This window comes from Haliaeetus leucocephalus, unplaced genomic scaffold (genome assembly GCF_000737465.1).
Source record: "Haliaeetus leucocephalus isolate CR32 unplaced genomic scaffold, Haliaeetus_leucocephalus-4.0 Scaffold984, whole genome shotgun sequence".
Classification (NCBI taxonomy): Eukaryota; Metazoa; Chordata; class Aves; order Accipitriformes; family Accipitridae; genus Haliaeetus; species Haliaeetus leucocephalus.
This window is the reverse complement of record NW_010973420.1, coordinates 4068851-4090372: the sequence shown is the minus strand read 5'-3', so window position 1 is coordinate 4090372 and position 21522 is coordinate 4068851. Positions and strand designations below refer to the sequence as shown.

At 36.4% G+C, this 21522-nt stretch overlaps 1 protein-coding gene across 2 annotated transcripts in view; it reads left to right on the top strand.

Moving 5' to 3' along the window:
* IARS (isoleucyl-tRNA synthetase) overlaps positions 1-21522 on the top strand; it is a 110667-nt gene that overhangs the window by 33697 nt on the left and 55448 nt on the right. For both annotated transcript variants that reach the window (XM_010584465.1, XM_010584464.1), the window contains 3 exons: positions 881-972; positions 5948-6046; positions 17470-17596. In XM_010584465.1, the coding sequence (XP_010582767.1) occupies positions 881-972; positions 5948-6046; positions 17470-17596 (318 nt within the window). The remainder of the gene's footprint in view (positions 1-880; positions 973-5947; positions 6047-17469; positions 17597-21522) is intronic.

Below are 21522 nucleotides of genomic sequence, written 5' to 3'. Positions count from 1 at the left end.
CCTCTTTAATTCTATGTGCTAAGAAAACAAATTGGTTTTAGTCGGTTTCCTGCTGCTACAGTTTGATAGCAAAGCATGTTCCTGTAAGCGCCATTTACTTGAAAAAGACTTAAAAAACTTATATTGCATTTGAAATTGCTTCCTGCTATATATTAAGTCAAATAAGAGAACACTGGAGGCTACACGTTTAGCTTCTTGCTGGTAGGTATCTGAACTTAAAGCTCTTGGAAAATACTCTTATGATGCTGAATTATTGTGCTTATGAATGTTGCTGTATCATAAATCTTTGTATTTTTATTCCTTTCTTAATGTCATGTTGACACTTGTTTGTTCAGTAGATTGTCTTTGATTATCAATATACAACTTTCACTTCCAGTTTAGAATGTAAATCCTGTTTAGTTAGTAAGGTATTACAAAAGATGCTTCAACTTCTGTAACTGTAGTCACATTAGAGGAATGTGTTGTAGTGAAGTCTAAGTATTAGGTAAGAAGCACTATGTGACTTCCTGACACAAAATCAGGAGACTCAATAAAAGATTTAAGATATTAAATAATATGAGTTCTAGCTTGTATTAGGGCTGCAGAAAATCTGAATTTTGTACACAGTTGTGTGTATGTAGAAGCAGAGTTAAGGGCAAAAAAGGACTGATGCAGTATACCAGAATTTGTAGAGCAAGTAACTTTCCAAATGTAGTGATTTACAGTGCCTCTGCAGTAAATGCATAAATTGTATAGAAACTTTTTGGAATTTTTGTGTGTGTAAATGCTGGATTATTTGTAGGGATTTTCTTAATCTGGGTACTGGAGACAAATCCTGTAGTAGCTTATTGAAATAGTGAAATTTGTATTCCAAGGACAATTTTTTGTTCTGTCTTTTTAGGATGCAGATAAGAACATCATTAAAGTACTGAAAGAGAAAGGCAGACTGGTTCACAGCAGTAGTTTTAAGCACAGCTATCCTTTCTGCTGGAGGTAAGGAGAGAAGTGCATATGGCTTTAAGACTGAGGGTTCTAACTGAGTAGTTCTTCAGGTTTGTCTCATTTTTCCCCTCCCTTGACCTACTTAATTTTTTTTAAACAAGACTAAAAGTAACAGGAATTAAGAATATTGAATTAGGAGAGCTCCAATTTTGGTTTAGTAATCAAGTAAATTAAATTTTTTTTGCCATAAATCTAATGAATTTAAGTGTAGTGCTGATTTTTTTTCTATTATGATTTTACAGGTGTGTTTTTGTAGTTTGAATTTCTCATTCTTCAGTGTTGCACATAGTACTGCTAACTACCCTTTGAAGATGGCTATAATAAGTCTAAAAAGCTTATTTTCTAAGCAGCTAAGTGCTGAATGGTGGAAGAGGACACTTTTGTACCCTTTGAATTGTATCCAAATAAGTAGATTGCAGAATGTCTTCAAATGTTTATGTTCAAACTTTCCATATTTCAGATAAAATGGCTATATTATAGCTGTAAACATAGTTAACTTCTTTTTAACCTTGTAAAATTACTTCTTTGGAGTCTGGTAGAGCCCAGTTGCTTATAATGTGGAAATGTCTGTATTGTTGATTAAAATCAAAGTTAGCATTTATCCACTGCAGGGGGTAGTAAGTGTAATACATAAATATGTTTTTCTGCTCAGCCATTCCTCAATGGAGTTCACAAACAATGGTTATGTCTCTGATCAGAAATAGCAGTTGACATGTTTATAATGTCTGTGGGGACTTCTTAGAAATGTTTGTTTTTGTCAACTAGAAATTCAAGATTAGCTCTGGAATGTCACATAGGTGGTTCAGCACAGTGGCCTGTCACGAATCTTCCTTGTTAGACTAGGAATTCTGCAGAGGTTGAAGGAGGACTCCATGTGCAAGTCTCCATGGGCCTTCAGTATAGTAAGCTAACATAAGCAGTTTTGGCTGTGAGAAGTACAGGCTAGACAAATTTAATCTAGAAATGAAGCATGTTTTTATTTGTGTCCTGTCTGGTTTTAAACATATACAATTGCTAATACAAAATTGAGAAAAAACACTGAACAATGTCAAATTTAAAAAGAGAAACTTCAGTAAACTTTTAGTAGGGATATTGTATTAAATTGTTTTATTGAAAGTAAAGACACACTTCAAAAAATACCTAATTTCGTATCTGAAATGACTTGAACATAAGTCACATCTGATGCATACAGCACCTGTACTGAAATAACTATGATAAAAGCTTTTCTCTCTGTCTAGCTTTAATGCTAGTAGATGAAGCGTGCATTTATCTTTGATCTATAGCAAGAATAACCTTTACTTGCTCTTGAATAAAGTGATTGGTTTGTTTCTAACAGCTACCTAGAGGAAGAAGGGGAATTACTCTGCAAGTGTTAACGTCCTTGATGATTTGGGACAATTTTGGAAAAATGGCAGCCCAAAACCAAGCAATACTGGTGTTTTTCTTATGTAGCAATTCAAATGTACAGTCATGGCCTTCTGAGATGAGCTAGTAATGTAGAAATGCTGATTCTGTAGAACATACTTAATCCTGCCACTCTGTTGACATTTTTGTTGATTGATGATAAGTTGCAGGCAGCACCTAGCAGCAAATTATCTGGTGGGAAGAACAGAATAATGGATCCTACTTGAAAAGCTCATTTCACTGCCATCACAAATCAAACCATAATTAGAATATGCTAAAAGTAGAAGAGTAGTTCTTAACTTCAAACATAGTTGTAAGTTATTTTGATTAATGGACGAAAACTTTGAAATCAGTCTCTTCTACTTAATGTACTGTTGTTCATGCTTTTCCCTGAAACTAGGCAGTTGTTGAATCCTCAGTATGTTGAGATGTTTTCCCTCTTTTTACCTATCATCAAATTAGGGTCCTTCTCTACATTTTCTTGTTATTGTGATATGTAGTAATTTTCTGTCAACTAAACTTTAAAATCTGAGAGAACAACAGTAACAACTTGGTAAGTACACAGCAGATAGTTTTCAGTTCGAATTCCCCTTCATTGGAATTGCTGAAGATGGAGATCATTGGTCTAAACTGCTTTATGTACATGTGAGATCTTGAGAGTCTATGTGGTCTAGGTAGCAGTTTAACAACTGAAATAGCAGAGGTAACTAACATGACAGCTGAAGTGTCCACAGCAGCTGCCGTGTGCCATTCTGTTAGGAAGCAATATTGGGAAGCTCTATCACTGACAGATACGGATCTTTGTCTTTTTCAAGCCAGTGAAAGCAAAGCCAAGAAGCATCTTTCATAGCGCATGGTCAGTTATCTATCATTTGTTTTCTGAATTAAGAGAAAATGGGATGGGAATAAGATCACAATAACTTATTTTAAACAGCTGTGCAGTCCAAAACAGAGATGAGAAAACTATTGGGAGTGTGTAGCGTCCACAGAGAATGATCTTGCTCTTTTCAAGTATAAAGATTGTGTTTCAGAGAATGCTAATAATTGTGGCACTGCTAGGGAACAGGCAATTTGCTCAGGTGCTTTGATTCCTCTGATACAATTCTAAAGGATGTATTTATAAGGGGAACAAAACATCGTTCAGTTCAGACAGAGAGAAATGTTTAGGCAGGAATTTTGTAAGCTTCAGTCTCTGATTTAAGGTCTGCCTGGGTGGTTTTTCCCTTGTCTTATATTGATGGAAAACAACCCAGTAATGGGTATTTCTCATTTGATTCTACAGCAAAGAATTGAATCTGATTTCCTCAACCTTCTCACCTCTCACGAGGGGCAGAAATGTGTAAGATGTCACTGGCTGGGCAGATTTTCAGTATATTGTTCTTTTTGTCTCCTGCGGAGGCACTGCTTGGCACTACAGCTAGAAGAAAGAAAATGTTCAGGGAAACTGTGCCGTCTCCCTTTACTACCTTAGTGTAGGTGGAAACAGTGCTCTGTGGGTGCTTTGGAATAGTTATCAAGTGTTACAAACCTACAGTGTTGGGTTGAAAGCCTGGGAAATGGTTAGGGCTTCATCTGCTTGTTTCTCTTTCATAGATACCTTCTGCCTGAAGCTACTTTTGCACTAAAGCTTGTCTTCAGTCAGCCCCACCTCTCAGCTGCTTACTCCTGATAGAGGTTGGGTACCGGTTTATTGTCCCAGCATTCTCTTTGCAGTATGTTAAGACCATGTGAGAAACTGTTATTACCGGGTTTTATTCTTCTTGTTTCCAGTAACTCAGTATCTTGTATGCAATGGCAATTCATCATTCTTCAGCACATGTTGAAACAAGATGCTCAGTGAAACTTTTTTATGTGATCTTGCTGCTGTGTGAGGAGTTAACTGTTCCCTTTGTTTAGGTGTTAGGACTTAAATTTCAGAAGCAGAACATCCTAGCTTAGTATGTTTGCATTTAATAGATAGAAAACTACTACATTATTATTACTACTTTGAGCTCTTACCATTTCCTGTAAGGTTATAGATACTTTAACTCTTAAAAGATACAGATTGAAATGTATAGCTTATAGTTAAAAGGAAATATCTTTTGAAATACAGTATTAAGAGAAGCAATGTGTTTTTTATTATTGGGCTTTATGCAACCTGAGTGCAGTTTTTTAAGGTTTGAGCAACCTTTGCTGTGGTTTTTTTTGTTGTCTTTGTTTTTTTTTAAATTCTGTTGGTTAGGCAGGTGTACCTTTAGGAAGTGCTTCCACAGTAGCAATTTTAATTTACTTCATAATCTCCAATAGTTTGTGCACTTCAAATAAGTCTTTGCTATGGGCATAAATAAAATGAATTAAACTTTTAAGATGGGTTGTTTACAGTAACAACTACACGTAGGAGGTAACAGTAGTTTCTCAGGGTCTTTGCTTGCAAATTATTGTTGAGCAAGCATATTTCCAAGTTCTGAGGCAAAGCAACTTAAACAAAAGGAATATTTTAAGAAACATTTTGTGGGGTGGATTGATACTAAGGGAGAATGAGCTTCTTGTCCCAGTGTTGTTGAAGCTGCTCTGTACCCGTAGACAGATTCCATCCCCTAGGGCTCAGTCTCCCTTTTAAAGTTGGAATAATAGGATGGATGTGAAGGATTAGAAATGTCTGAACTCTACTATAATGACTTTTACACACTATTTCATCACTGGATCCTTTAGAAGGATGTATGCTACATGAACAATCTGTCAAGACCTTAAGCAGTTGTATTATGGAACTGACAAATAAGAGATCAGGTTGAGTCACAATGCAGTCAGATGCTTGGAGGTACTAATATTACTAGGTAATTTAGGGAGTTTATCAGTCTGTACACTCTGCCCTATAGTGCTACCATTTCTAAGCAATCCCAAGTTCTGAAACTGCTCCCACACCATATGGCCTTTATTTCATTGAATGTTGAAGTAAGGAATATATGAAGATGTCTTTATAACTTCTTACTTTTATATACTTACCTGGATCTCTTTCCTTCTTCTGGAATGGGACATTCTTATAGTTAACCCTGGGTACTATTACTTCATCTTTATGGTTTATTATTATTCTTTTAAATGCAAATAATAAAAACATAGCGTAATTTTTTCTAGTTTTTCAGGTTGATATACACGTAAAAAAAAGATACAGAATGAGCTCATATGGAAGATTTGAATATGACTCATTTTAATAGTTACTGAAGTTCATATTATACTATGTAGAAACATAAATTCCAAATTCAAGTATCGTTTATATGTTCTCATGATTTCTTTTGCTATACAAACTCCTTAAATTGCTGGGTTTGAAGGCTTTCCAAAAAAATTTTTTTTTAGGATTTGACTTTAAAATAGTAGCTCACATAAGTGTAACAGTTTGTGTAATATAAAAAACAAAACAAAACCCAACCTTTGTAACTGTGATAATATTTCAGGAACAATGAATTTAATCTGTGGAAAGGGGACTGTTGTGTGCAAAAATACATTTTTAAAGAGTACTTCATAAATAATGTAGCACTGAAAATGTTTTTGTTTGTTTTGCTCCCTTCCCATGACCTTCCCTCTACAGGTCAGACACTCCGTTGATCTACAAAGCTGTGCCAAGCTGGTTTGTAAGAGTGGAGCACATGGTGGAGAAGCTACTGGAGAATAATGCACAATGCTACTGGTAATGTCTCCTGCATTTTTGTGGCTTTTTTTTTTTCTCTTTGCCCAGGGTTGGGGGTGCATGTGTGTGGGAGCGTGTGTATGTGTATTCTGGAACTCCACAAAGCTCTATTTCACTGTTAGTGTGCTCACTTAACTTCATGTTTCCATTCTGTCTTTCTGAACCAACGTTACTGGAATGGGGCTAGTAACCAGTTTTAAGTAGTGTTTTATCTCAGGTTTCACAAATGTGCCTCAAACTGGTAGAGCAATGGGATAGTCTTCCTGGCATAAACAGATAAAACCTGCTTAATTGTATATCAGCCTAGTGCTTGAACATGGTTGTGTACTATTCCTTTCTTGTGTTGAGAAGGCATTCTTTGCTTGTGTAAAATCCCAGAAATACATTTTAGGGGGTGTAAGTAAGATTGAATACGTACTAATAATTTATAGTGAAAAACATTACTGGATTATTAAAAGTATTCTGAAATTGTGTTATACAATCTTAAGCAATTCAGCATGAGAGAAACCGCAAAGGAAAGTCAATCTGCAGAACCATGGAAGTGCACAGTTAAGCCTCCCAAAAGGGTCCACTAGAGAGAAGAATTTGGGCAGCTAAATTCTGGGTATATATTGTTCTAAATTAAACTAATTTTTAGATGATGATAAGTCGGGTTTTTTTTCCTTTTCATCTAGTTACTACAGATAAGGTTGATTACTTTATCATGGTTTTTTTCTTCAAATAAACCTAACACCCCCACCCTGACCCACCTTCCCCCCAAAACACCCACAAAACCCCCAACCCAGCTGCCCTAGCTTATGTAATACTTGTAAGTAAAGTCAGTTTCAGTGGTTGAAATAAAAATTCTCTACAAATGGCAAAAATTAAATCTTTAAATGTGTATAGGGAATGTGAAAGATATTTGTGTGAAATCTATGTAGAAAAGAACAGATAAGTTTTAGATAATTTAAATGCACTATTAAATTAGCAGAAAGAGGGAACTGTTGGTGACAGTAGCCATTTTGAGAGTCAATTGTGGGTTTATGGTGTGTTAGTAACGAAAGGACCCTATCTTCTTCACCTCCATAACCTTTATTTTTGTTTCCTTTCCTCCCATAAAAAAACTTGTGACTGAGAAGTTGAGACCAGGTGGGGAAATGTGGAGGTTACAGCCTCATTCAGTTGTACTGTGTGCCATTTCAGTTGTCATTCAGTCCTGTAGGAGAGTTGGGATTCTACCACTGTGTGCCTCTGCTCAGCAACTGAAATGATTTTAAAGAAGGTGACTCAGTTTTCAGTGAACAATTACAGCTTATGCTGTGTTTTTTCATGGACGGTAGTTAGCAATTAAATTCTCCATGAGCAGCTTTTGCATAACTGCTTACGTGGTACAAGCACTGTAAATATTGAAATATGTGGGAAAAGTTAGTGATCCATGATACAGACTGTCCAAAAATGCTGCAGCGTTGGCTTGCTAATCAGCACATGCCCAGTCTGGATATGTAAGAAGATTTTATAGATTAGTAAGTGTTGCTTTCTGTTTTCCATAACAGAACATACTGTGATCCTTCGTTTGGGGAAAATAAGCTGGAGAGGGGGTGAAAGTGTTTGTTCTTAGCTTTAATTAGCTTTCTCAAGATGCTTTTACTGTTTTGATGACTGACAGTAGACCTGCATACTTAATTTTCACACGAACGTAAGAAAAATGTAATGATCCTATTAAGGAAGTGTTTGAATGTTTGAGGTAGTTTTGCTTTTCCAGAAGCAAAGCTTTAAGAAGAAACTAAGTGACCTCCACTCATCCAGGAGACATTAGTAAGAATGAATAAACAGTTTGAACCCTACTTTGTCTACGTATTTGTGTTTTAAGTGGTGCTTTTTCTAAGTGTTGAATAGTGGGGATACAAGTGGAACCAAATGTGAGAGCAAAGGTTGGGTGGAAAGACCAGGCGAATGTATGAATTGGCAATATTCAACATGTCTTGGTATTAAAGTAACCATTTGTCCTTTAGATAATTCTTGAATCTCAGCAGAATTCCTCAGGATGTTTCTCAAAACAGTATGGTCTTAGAGATTTTAGGGATCTTTTTGTAGGGAATATGGCTCCAAGTAGAGATGTATTATCACCAAATGATTAGTAAAATAATATTAATACATATTTTCAGTATGCGATTTCATAATTACTAGTTTGAATACTTGATGGCTTCTGTTACATAAAGATGGCTTTTAAAATCTAGCTTTTTAAAAGAAAAAGGCATTGCTTTTAAGGTTTTCTTCCTATGTTCTCCACTGATGTCAGTTTTGTTTGGGCTGTAACTTAAGCTGGTTTAGAGAATCCTAACCTTCTTCAGTATTCATTTATTTAAATTTTGGGAACTCCATCCTTTACAGAACCTACTTTTTTTGCTTTTGAAGAGACTTGGTCTCTGAAAGTGTCACAGGAATAATACCTAGCTTTTTAAAAATTTATTTTTGGACTCTCTGGGGCTTCAGCATGTCCTGAAAATGAGAAAATTTGGGATAAATGCTTTTCGGACTATATTAACCTTTGCAAAATGAGTTTGACTGCATTGCTTTTTTTATTCCTATAAATGACTGATAGGTATATTGTCCCTTAAGAATAGCTGTACTCTTTATAGATACCCTTTTTGATGAAGTAGATTAAACATAGTTGGACAAACTTTGCAACCTGATTGCATTTCTAATTAGTTTTTTAATGAATTAGCCTACTGATAAAGCCATAGTTATTCAAAATTATTAAAGCCAGCAACTGTATCTTCATTTTTCAAAATGAACTTAACTATAGCTTTCAAGAATGATTACATGAGTAATGTCCCAGCATTTTTGTAAAATCAGAAACAAACAAAAAAAATGCTCTTCTTTCTCCCAGCCTTATTCTGATCAGAGTGGAAAGTAACTTGTGCTGGATGTTGCTGAAAATGAAGAATTGGAACGGTATTCTTAAGAGGCTGTGTTTCAGTCTTTAATCCAAGATCCCTTACTGAATGTTAATGTACTCTACCACACCACTGGCAGAAGAGATTATTTAAAAAAAAAAAAATTAAAAAAAAAAAAGGGGGGGGTATCTCTTATTTCGTACTCAGACAACCTAATACTGTGGTACTTGAGATAAGAAGGGCAAATTCAGCTATTGTACCATTCAGACCTTGGTTTCCTGTTACGTTGATATGGAGAGTTAGATGCAGCACCAAAGCTGGGTCCCTGGTGTAAGTGGTCTGGATGTCAGTCTTAATTGTTTTAACTCTTGTCTTATAGAATGATTTGTTGAAAGAGCATTTCCTAGATAACCACAGACAAGCAACTAAACCATGCCACCTTAGATTCCATTGTATAATATAGCACTAATTCCTATCATCACGGAGTTCAAAGTTGGTATAAATTACAAATTTATAAGTTAATGTAAGGAGTAAATTAGTGCGATTTATACTTATGTTTCTAAACTATTGTAGCTTACAGTTCTAGCCATGTATGTATTATTTTTATACTTGCAGGCTGATAGAAAAGGTTCTGTAGACTGTGTAGTTTGTATTTAAATACCAGCTTTGAACTCTTTATTTTTTTTACTTTTATTTTTTTTAAAAACTTCCCTCACTTAAAATTCTCCTTCAGCAGCTCCTGAAAGATTTACCTCCAACTGTTGACAAGTTTCTAGTATTAGAAACTATTGCACAGTTCTGACATTGTTTACATAAGATATACAGCACTTGGTATAGTGGAAAAATGAGCATCAGTGGAAGGAAAGCGGTGACGAAAGACAGTAAGGGACTTCAAAGAAGCCAAGTCTTTTGTTCTTGCATCTTCTTGGCATTGAAAAATGCAAGCATTGTAATAAAGAGCTTGATGTATAGGTCCATAGTTGAAGGTATCCTTTTTTTAACTCTCATCGCTTAAACTGTTAGTTCTTATTTGAAAATACCACACAGAACACATCCAATAGGCCTTTTTGCTAGAACCGAATTTCCTGGTTTACAAAGTGTGAATTTTGCGCACACTTCCTGCTGTTCCTGTATGAGCACTCAGACCCTGTGTCTTCACATGCGTCAAACACGTTAATCTTTTGAGAAGCTTTTGATCTTGGTCTTTCTAATCTTCGACCAGCCGCTGCCTTTGCTGAACAGCAAACTGTCTCCCACCTTCTGAAAGGTGTGATTTGATCACAAATGAAGCCTATCTTGAATCGTAAACCCTAAGGCTGCTAGGGTGTGCAGAAGATGGGCTGCAGAGCCCATCTGCAATGGAAAGCTTAACACTTGTTGTACTAAACTTGTCATTTTTGTGCAGATGAGAAATCCCAGTCTGTAGCAGGGCCAACAGAATTGTAAGTCATAACAGAATTGTAGCATAATGGAGGAAAATCAGTTACTGAGTCCTTTGTTTGCTTCCTTTTACTTTTTTTTTTAGACTGTCTCATAGGGTATTTTCTTTCCTAGTTTGTTAGCATTAATAAATACATTTTATCTGAACAGTTTTAAATGCATCTTGTGTGTGTGTGTATTTCTACCCACCCCCCACCCTTTTTTTTTTCTTTAATATGACTATGCAATTGTAACTCTTCTTTTTGAATCATCGATCGCACTTTCCTTACTCGGGAAACGTGAATACAAATTAGGTCTTCTGTCTAGTAGCGATTGTGAAGTGTATAGCAACGGGCAGTCACTAGATGGCAACATTTCCCGAGGAAGAATTCGAACTAGTGTCATTGCCTACAGTAGGAGGTGAAAAAAAAAATTGCTGCAGGGTTAGCTTTGTGTTTGTCTAATTTAAAGCAGCGTAAGTCAGAAGATTTTATTACTGGCTCTTATCAGACATAGTTGAGGATTAGAAGTGAATTTTGAGGCTTGTTCCAGTTGATTTTGATGGCTTGTGTTCTGCCGTGTCCTAATTTTGCTGTTTCCTCTCACAGCCTTTTGAGCAGAGCTTGCCAGTTATGTCATGAATACAGCAGGTATCTTTTCAGTCCCAGTGAATGGTCATCAAAAGCTTGTTGTTTGGTTCAAGTAATACCTTACTAAATAAAGACTACAAATGCCAGTTCACTAAGCAGTTATCGTACCATGTTCTTAGGCAGCTGGTAAATCTAGCTGCATGTGCAGGATGTTGAATGCCTGCCACTGTTACTGGGATGCAGACATATTTATACATATAAATTGAAATGAATCCGAAGTGGTAATGCTGAATAAAAGTACTTTGTAACTATAAATGTTAGAATATTCTGAAGGAAACTATGCAGAAAGAAGAAAAGTGAAAGCTTCATTTCTCACTGGCTTTGGGACACAGGGATTTTTGCCGTCATTGGTAAGATTAAGAATTTTAATAGCAATTAGCATGGTGTCTGGGTCATACAAATAAAATATATCAGAATTTTTTTAATATGAGCGTAACAAAGAATTGGAGGTTACGGCTTCACTTAATCTTGACTTGTCAAGCAGCTGTGCACTGCTGACGGCAGGGTTATGATGCAGACTGCAGCAGCATTGCAGTCTCACGCTAAAGTGTTTGTTGCTATGGGAACCAGGATAAAAGAGTGAAGAAAAACACTGCTATATCAACATGATTGAAAGCACTATTCATTTAGCAAATGTAAGCTGCATATAAGCAGAAAATTCTCTTGCACTGGTGGAGGCAACCAGAACTTGTGTGGGGTACGTGGTCGTGCACCATTCTAATAAGGTTTCCTGAATTGAGGAGGAGAGAGTCTGCTGCAGTGGAAATTCTGCATGCTTTGCAAACAGCTGACCTTTCCTCTCTCTTCCCCCTTTGTCCCTCCCACCTTCCCCGATGTTTAATTAGGTCCATGATATGGATTGGCACTAATTAAAGTGTCAAAAGGGCATGAGTAGTTGCTTATTTTATCTCCTTGAATTAAAAACCATTAAAAATCAATTTGAGGGCATGTTGAAGGAGGCTTGTTATTAGAGTAAATTAACATAATGGAATTTAAGACTTTGTCTTCTAAGGATTGGTTAATGTTTAAGAAGAAAATTCTACACCTAAAACAAAAAAACCCAACTGTTATGCTATGAATTTAAATAAATCCCCACATATTTAGTTAAATTACATGGGATAACTACTTAATCAGCTTTGGTTTTGCTGTTACAACTCAGCTATCTTCTGGAAGAATGACTTCTTCCTTTCCAGGCAGATAAGTGATTCCTGCTTTCAGGTGTCACTTAAAAAGTTACCAGCTCGCTAAATGAAAGGATAGAACTGGGACTATCTTCTCAGAACCAAACATATCAGATGCTGTGTGCTAATCTAGTATTAGATTTCTCAATTCACACTATTTAAGCTAGTGGTGTGTTTATCAACTTCATAGTCTAACTCTTATGGGACTGTTTTTCAAACAATTCATAAGCTAAAAGCTTCCTTCAGTTAGTAATTATGAAGTAAATCTTACCCAATACATAAAGCCTCTGGTTTTTCAAGGAATGTAATGAATAAAATTGGCTGATGAGAAGAATGATGAAGAGTGAGAAAGGATTAGTATATCTTTATGTAATGTCTTAAACAGCTTTTAATGTTAAATTGATGATAAAACGTGAGGCTTCTGCTGTGGCAGTTTTTGACAGCTGTTTATTTCAGCAGTGATGTTTGTGTTTACAGAAAAGAGGGACAGTACTGCTTTGAGACAGAATTCCCGTATCCTGTGACTAGGGCAAGGTGAGCCAACACACAGAGTCATGCAGAGCACATCTGAGCTTTGAAATGGAATAATAAGTTGAATTCAGTATTTGCAATTGTGTTATGATCACAAGAGAGATACTTCAAAATATATGTACAGAAAAGGAACAGATGTCTTAATCCTGTTAATAAGTGTCCTTCTGGATTATGTAATAATTTAATTTTTTTTTTTCAGTCAGAAAGCAAATACACTGACTTTAATTGGTGCTGTTCCTTGGGTATTAATTGGTGATGAGAAGTCACTAGCTCAGCAGATAACTTACTGTTACTGTGCCCATTCATGCTCTGTGATTGAAGATGGTCACTAATTTGCTGTTTTCAAATCCATGCCCACTTTGCTTGTGTGACTTGGATGCTGAGCGGTACATAGACTTTGAAGGTGAAGACGACAGTTTCTGTTGTGATAAGCTAATAAATGTTGTTGAAGTACTGCATTTTGTTTTGTTCTTCATGGGGTTTTTTTGCTTCTCAAATGGAATTTTTATTTTAGACGCTAAGAAAATGAGTAGCTACTAAGAAAGGATGTGGGAGTTCACTGTGCAGAGGACTTAGCAATGCATAAATTTAGCAAAACCCCAAATCTGCATTAAAAAATAGGAATAAAGAGTCAAAAATGGACATACAAATTTGGAGCGAATTAATAACTTTCATCATTTCTAACTTGTTACGATGGAGTTTTGATGTTGGGAGAATAAGATAGAAATTAGCATTCAAACAGGTTGAAACTGATGCACTTCCATTCAAAATCGTCCTAATTTATGATTTGGCAAATCAATATTTATTCCTTTGTGTTGTGAAGTTCAGTACCCTGAACTTTTCAACTGCTGAAACGTCTGCATCCTGAAGTTTATTTAGCGCACTATCCTGGGTGCCAAGAAAGTAGAAATAGCTATTATCCCACACTATTCTACACACATGAATCAAGAGCTTCATAACGTGCTGAGACAGCAGTCTCCTTAACCTTGCTAAATGTTTGAGAAAGAAGTATGATATCCTATCTGTGTCATTTTGCAGAAAAATTTGAAGGTCAAAACCAACACGAATTGTAGGCCAGTTGAGAAATAAAAAAACCTGTTCCTAACAGCAGAGTTTTAGGAGTAACAGCAGAGTTTTAGGAGCTGCAGCAGGATTGCATTAGGAGAGAAGTTGCTGCTTTGATTTCACTTGCAACCTTCTGGAACTATTTGATGCTGGAGCTTGACCTTTTCTGAGATCTGAATCCATTCAGTGCTATTAGCAGTGGGTTGCTCTAAATGGGCTGTAGCACTACACCTTGCTTGTCACACCCAACTGCAAATTCAGTGGTCACCAGCATAAAACTGAAATTTGTACTTTAAAGCTGAAGGGGGTTTGTGATAGAGACCTGATTAAACGTGAAAAGCATGTGTATTGGCATGTGGGAAAGGGCTTTTTTTCATACATCTTTGTGTTGTAAAATAGGAATATTTATGTGGGTGGCCTTGCTTTTGTTTTTGTCTCTTTTATTCTTTTTAAAGCTTCTAAATATCCTTGCTGTGAGGAAAGTTTTGATGCACAGAGGTCAGCGTTTGGCAAATTGTGCAGCCATTAACTTTCAGGGGACTGTCAGCTTTTGGGTTTAGGCAAGCGGTGTTTAGCACAGCCCAAAATTTTCTGAAAGCTAAGGACCAACGTCAGTAGTGATTCATAGTTTTGTCACGGTCTTATCAAAGTCACAACTCTGTTTGCAATGTACTTGGGTATACAGATGGGAAAATTAACTGGGAATTATGAGGAAGCCTGTGGGCTGATAGATTAAACACAGTATAGTGTAGTCTTAGGGTGAGGCCGAGTTTCTTCAGTTACTGCATGGGAGAAAAGGGAGCAGAATTCACCGGAGGGCAGCATTCCTCAGGCTGTCCTCACTCTCCTTAATTGCATAAATCAAACTATTTTTATGCAAATTTAAGAAATCATTGCTTTGTGTAGATGGAAGAGTAAAAAAATGCTTCCTTAACTAATAATATATACCTGGGGCAGGATGTTATCTTTATTGAAATTTAACCAGAGAAGTATACCAAGGAAATATCTAAGAGAAGAGGATTAAAAAGAAATGGAAAAAAAAACCCATAGAAACACTAACCTGGAGTTGGTGTAACATAATGATCAGGTGTTGGTAACAACGTTGTTGAGTATACTCTCTTCTGTCTTCCCAGCCTAGTGAAATATTTAAATAGAAGGTGCTTATAAGGCACCTTTTCTTTTTTTTTTTCTTATGGTATGTAGGTAAGTCAGAAGTGTCAGACTGAGATATCTGTAGTTAAATTAGTGAGACTAAACAAAAGAAACAGGCTCCAGCCTTGAGCTGTGTGGCTGGCAAGGCTGTTCTCTGCTGCAGATACCTCCTCTAGCTTGTTCCCAGTTGGAGGCTGTATCTGCTGTTCGGTGTCTGGGTAGTGTCTATGGGCAGCATCTGTGTGGTGGTAAGAACCGACTGTTTTAAGTAACACTTTCTTTGAGTGATGGGCTCAAAATGTGTTTGAGATACAGGCTCTTCTTATTTTATTTGATGGCTGTGTCAGTGTTATTCTGTATTGTACCTCTAAAGAGCCATAAATCATTGTTGCAGATGTGGTTCATAGTAGATGAAGTGGTTTGTGTTTTATGTTCCACTAAAAACTGACAGCAGGGTCAGACAATTTTACCAGAAGAGGTAAATGATATGCTTTCGTAGTTCAGAGAGAGAGAGATCACACCACATACATTTTTGTGGTTAATGTCCACGTTGGGGATAAAATTAATTTTTCATGCATGTTTTGAGGAGGCAGTCGAAACTCTTAGCATTTTAATGTCATTGGGGGATTGTTTCAGCCTCTAGCTATGTTAAATGGGACTAATAATTTCAGCTAATCAGTGTCTAACAGCTTCTGAAAAATGGAAACTTGTTTAGGAGTGATGTAAAGAGAAGTTTTCCACATTAGTGGAATGTTAGGCAAATGCTAATGATCTTTGTACAGTTTCCACTTGTGTTTGGAGAGAGGGTCTCTTAAGGTCACCACAAAAAGTTAATAGTAATGAGTCCCACTCTAAAACAAATTGCAAAAGCCTGCATACATTTCTAAATTTCAAAGCAGGGATACAGAAGTCATGCGAAACATTAGTCACTGAGTTTGTTTAAAGTATTTTTTTATATTAAATTCTTGTTTAAGAAATGTTACAGAAGATAACTTTGCAGCTGAAAGTAAATCTGGAAATAACTTGTGATGCTGTGAAACTTTGAGCTGGTATTTAGTGAGTCTTTTAATGGTAGTTTTTAGCCACCTGAGACATTGGCATCAAGAAACCTTCAGAACTCCACGTGGCGTCATCATGGGTAAAACTTTTAAAAGACAGTAGTTTTCATTTTCATCAGTAGATTTTTGAGGGATGCTCACACTTACTTCATAAATCTCCCTCTGCAGGGCCAAGTCCTACCTGTCATGTGAATCGATTCCTTTATTTTTTGCTCTAAAGGATTCTTTTATCTTTGTTGCTCTTGGGGCTGATCTGTGATTAAAAATGGACCAAGAGCTTCAAAAAGAAAAGGTAGAAGAGACCATATGTTTTCTGTAGTTTGGCTGCTCCTCCTTTAGAAACTCTGGGTTTCTAAATCCAGCTCAAACTTTGGGAAGGGCCCTTCTAGTTACACTGGAAAAACAACCCCAGAAAAACTTGCCGTGGTTTGCTCAATAACTCAATTCTAGAGTTAATTTGTATTATTGTTAGCTGTTCATTCACAGCTTCTGTGCATCTATGACACTGTCCTTAAGGTTATTCTTCCTGTGAGTTTCATTTGAGGTTGGGCTTTTTTAATGCACCTTTAGGCATGATGGGAGTCTACTGTTGACCTCAAAACCCATTGCTTTTCCTCACCTGCCATATAATCCTTGTATAAATAGTTAATTATTTGTTTACATCATAGGAGAACACAATTGGTTCCTAATCAGCCATCAGGCCATTGAGCATATCCAGGAAACTTGCTAGGTATCAGATTCTGATGTTAGCCTTGGAGCTCTAAGACACTTTTATATGATGAAAATTTGTCTTTAACATCCCTCAGATCCCATTAGTGCTCAGAATGAGTTTTTAGCAAGCACTGATGTGGTTTTGTGTTTGTGTGTGTGTTTTGTTTTTTAATAGGAGAATTAAAAGTGGACGTGATAAATAGCGTGAAAAGGCTTTTTTGTAGGAGCTATCAACTTGAGATTTCTTTATTCTGAAAGTCTAAAAGTAATGTGCAGATACCTGGATGCTCATGCATAATACAAGGTGCCTTTTGATGCTATTACTGCAGGCTTTTGAAACTTTGTAATTTCATTCAGCACCCAAATCAGTAACTGGTGTTTTTTTTCTTTATGTAAAATAAAGCAGTAGTATTGTTATCCACCCTTAGCCATAATCCTACAGTGTTGGACTATCCTGAGGATTTTTGGCCATTGTTTCATCCTTAATGAATCTATTGTATGTTGCACGTATTTTTACTGAGTTATTTTAGAGTAAAATAAACATGGTATTTTTCACTTCTATAGCTTACCTGAAGATCAAAGAAAGGCAGAAGAAATGGTGTTATGTCTTTGGCAGCAAGTCTGTAGGCTTTGCAGTAGCCAGTACCGAAAGTGCTCCAATTCATGCAATATGCTGAAATCAACTTGTTTTGTGGATGAATTCAAATATAAGCGTTCTTACTAGCTTTCTTGTAAGTGGAATGTAGTGATAAAAGAATGCTTTTTGTATTTTTGGAACAGGGTTCCAGATTTTGTGAGGGAGAAACGTTTCGGGAACTGGCTTAAAGATGCACGAGATTGGGCTATATCTAGAAACCGGTACTGGGGAACACCCATCCCTTTGTGGGTCAGTGACGATTTTGAAGAGGTGAGTAAGAAAACAAAAGTTTTCAGTTGACAGAAAAGCCTGTCTGTATATGTTGTTTGCTTATTTTGATAGACTGTTATATCTTTGGCTGCTGCAATCTGAAGTTCTATTAATACGTCTTGACATTATACGTATATCTATAATAGGTTATAGATACATGCATATGTATGCATGCATTTCTGTGCCCATACATGCTTTCTTCGCTTTTGCTTGAAAACTGCAAGTAATTTTTCTTGTTTTTTATATTAGAATTAATCTTATCTTTCCTGGAAGAATTTGCAGTGATGATAAATCTAATCGAAGTAATAAATGCAGTGAGAAAATGGCAAGGAAGAGATTTTTTTACTCAGTCCTTTTTATCTGCTTTTGAAATTCTTATGGTTGGTTACTTCAAGCCAAATGAATTGCTGAAGGTGTAAAAGCAAGCCCACCATAGTAGAACAGTGGAAGTATATATTTGTAGTGCTACAAATGTGAATGTAACAGACTGTAAATATGTGAATCTAGTGGAATGATGAAAGTATATAATAGGAATACTAGAAATGAGGTTTTTGAAGTTGCAAGGTACCCTGCAGTTGGTAGCATAAAGCTAACTGCACAAGTGAATACTTCACACAGTTTTGATGATTGCTGTTTTCTAAGTGTCAAATGCTAAGTTTTAAAACTGTTTCTGAAGATAAAATTGGGGTTGTTTGGAGTTTGTTTTGTTCTTTGGGTTTTTTTCCTGTGTGGGTTAGTTCCATTAGACTTGTATGATAAGTCTTCCTCGTGCTGGAAATAGGAAATGGTAATCAATGGCAGGATGTCCATGGAAGGTAAATACTGATGGCAACACCCCAAGCCTTTATTTTTATCTCCCTTGATTTGAAAAAGTTTACTTTTCATTTTAGATGTGGAAGACCTCAACTAGGAGAACACGTGTGCTAGAAAAGTATTTTATTGTCTTAAACTGCACTATTGCTTAGATGTGCACCATAAAGCATTTTTTATTTCCTCTTCATTGGAAATCTTGCTGATAGGCAGGGAGATATTGGGGGAGGAAGGGAGATACTCCTTGCAATTACAATTTAAGTATCTGAGAAAGCCTTGGCATTTTAATTCTATGTATGCTATGAGCATGTTTGTAAATTACTGGCAAACCAACTGCTTCTGTCTCTCATAGAACAGTTAAAGTTTAGTTTAAAGACTGATAGTTTATACCTAATTTTTAACATCCATTCAAAATTTTTAAGTCCCTTGTTTGGTATAACAGGTTTTTTAGATGGAGAAAAGGCTTTCAGTTTTGTGCTAAAGTATTTCAAGACTTCACTCTACAGCTGAAAAAGATTGTGTAAAGGTTACATTACTCCCACTCCTTGCCTCTAATAACATTTCATTTTCTGTTCAGTTTCTCCATGTCTGTATTCCTGGATGTACAGATTTTTTGGGTTTTTTTTTTTAGGTTTGATTTGTTTGTTTTTAATAACAATATGATGTCTAGCTTAGAAGATTGACCTTTCCTTTGATATTAGCTGCAAATATTCCTCAGGGCTTGGCATTCTGAATAATGATAGAAATACCAACAGATCTATTATTTTTATCAGTAGATGTTATACATTTCTGTTTACTCTAGAGCCTGAATGTCATGCTTCAATAGTTGAGTATGACTTCTGGACCATGCTAAATTTCAGTTAGTGTTTTTTTTTTGTTTTTTTTTTAAATATTCACTCTCTCTTTATGCACATGGGATATAGCTTGAAAATTAAATACCATTGGAACTGATGTGGAACTTAAGGCCCAAGTGACATCTGCTCTCATATAGAAATAATACTCACTCAAAATTTCCTTCAGTTTTACTGCAGCGTAGTGCCATGTGAAATTGCAAAGCCTCCTCTTCATGTCTTGTTCTCAAAAGAACACTTTGTCGCATGCAATTATGCTATGCATATTAAATCCTGGAGAAGTAATAACAGTTCCTTATTTAATACACAGTAAGGTGAATTAATTGGTATTAAAGTGAATTTTATTACAAATCAATATCTGGTTTCCCACAGTTTTATTTTAGCTTTTATTTTAGTTTTATTTTAGCATAATTATCAGGTAGAGACGCATAATGGAAGTCAAATTTTGAAGCTTGTGTTTATTGCCATATTTTTGCAGACAGTTTATCATTTTAAGCTCTCAAATCTCAATGATTTCCTCAGTGGAAGAACACATCTCATTTGGATTAGATAATAACGTTTTTTAATAGAGCACCCAAGTTGATAAAGCGGACATATGCAAGTCCTGTAAAATTAGCCTACAGATTTATAGTAGTAAATATTCAGTGATGTTACGGAAATTCTCCGATTGTTTCATTGCTTGTCACTCACGTAAACTGTTAACCCTCTGCTTGTTTTGGTGCGCTCGGTCTTGCATAACAGATTTGGAATAAGAGGACTCTGGCTGTGCTCTCCTGAAGGGTGAGGGAACTTCTCCAGGCCTGTGTCTGGTCTGCATTAAGAACGCCACTTTCAGCTGACCTTACCGGTCATTTCTTTTACTGATGACTATTCAGAAGATGTTTTTTAAAGATCCCAGAATGTTGTGCTGATATATTGATACACTACATGGACTTCTTTCTTCCTGTGAACACTCCTTACTCTTTCGTTATAGGTACTTAATAGACCTGAAATGACAAACCAATATATGCAAACATTTTTATTTAATAGGGACTGCAGGACTATGTCACAGGAACGTTGAGGTCCACGAATACTGCCGGGTGCCTTTATTCTTCCTATTTACATGGATAATGCTGCACATAATACTAATGTTCATTTTGTTAGAAGTATTTAACCTTGATCTCTGATGTCACGTTAGGCCTCAGTCATGCTGAAACAGGGTTGAACAGCCCCCAGTCCCAGCCTATTGATTTCAGTCTCTACTGTCTGCTACTAAATGTTGATATAGCTGGTTTTGTAATTGATGTGGCTGAAAAAATAAAATGGAGGAGGAACAAGTGACTGGTAGGGAAAGGGACCAGGCTACTGAAGTAGACACTGCTGTTGAAGAAATGTATCCAAAACAATAGTTTTAATTTGAGAGCATACACCAGTTTGTTCCTTGCAGAAACAAGTGGGTGCGGCCTAATGAGGGATCGGATTTGATTAGCATCTACTTGCTGTATTGTTCTCTTGCCTTCGAGTATCTAATGAGCTACCCTTGGGACTGAGTAGCTCCATCCTTCTGACTTGGACAGAGGCAGTTTTATTCAGTATGGTGATATCTGGCGTTCCTCTGCTGGTTGTTGGATTTTTCATGTGGACTTGGGGTTATTGCTTCTCGCTGCAGTGCTGCAGATGCATCTAGTACTTGGAATTTTACTTAAGTATTGGAATGCTTGGTTCAAAAAGCAACAACTAATGGGCAGCTTTTAACCCAGAGCATAGTGTGAAAGTCTGTTCAAATATTAAGGTTAGCGAAGATGAAGTAATCAGTGTATCCAAGGGTATTTTTTACCCATGCTGCTATTAAAACCTTTTCTTCTGCCAGCAGTGCTGAGCGAAGCACCTGCTGCCTGCTCACTTGAGCTTGTACGATTGCATATGGGGCCACACGGTGAATGAAGAACAGATCTGGGTTAAAAGTAGTTTGTTGATAAAGGCATTATTTTTAACTGGGATCAATCCCCCAGTGTGGTTTGCTATGTGAACTGCACGCTGTTGTACTTAACTACCATAGTCATTGTAATGCTTTACTTCCTGTAGAAAAATAAGACAAATAGATAAGTAATGAAAAAATTACATTTCAAAAGTACTTTAACAATAAAAGATGGTGATTAGTAATACAGATCAGCAGTTGAATTGGACTAGGAAAATCATGGCTTAAAAACCAAATCAGACTCAGTTTCTATCTTCTCTGTAATTCATGACAGTTTTTCAGAATTAGATACACCAAAACCTTTTTGT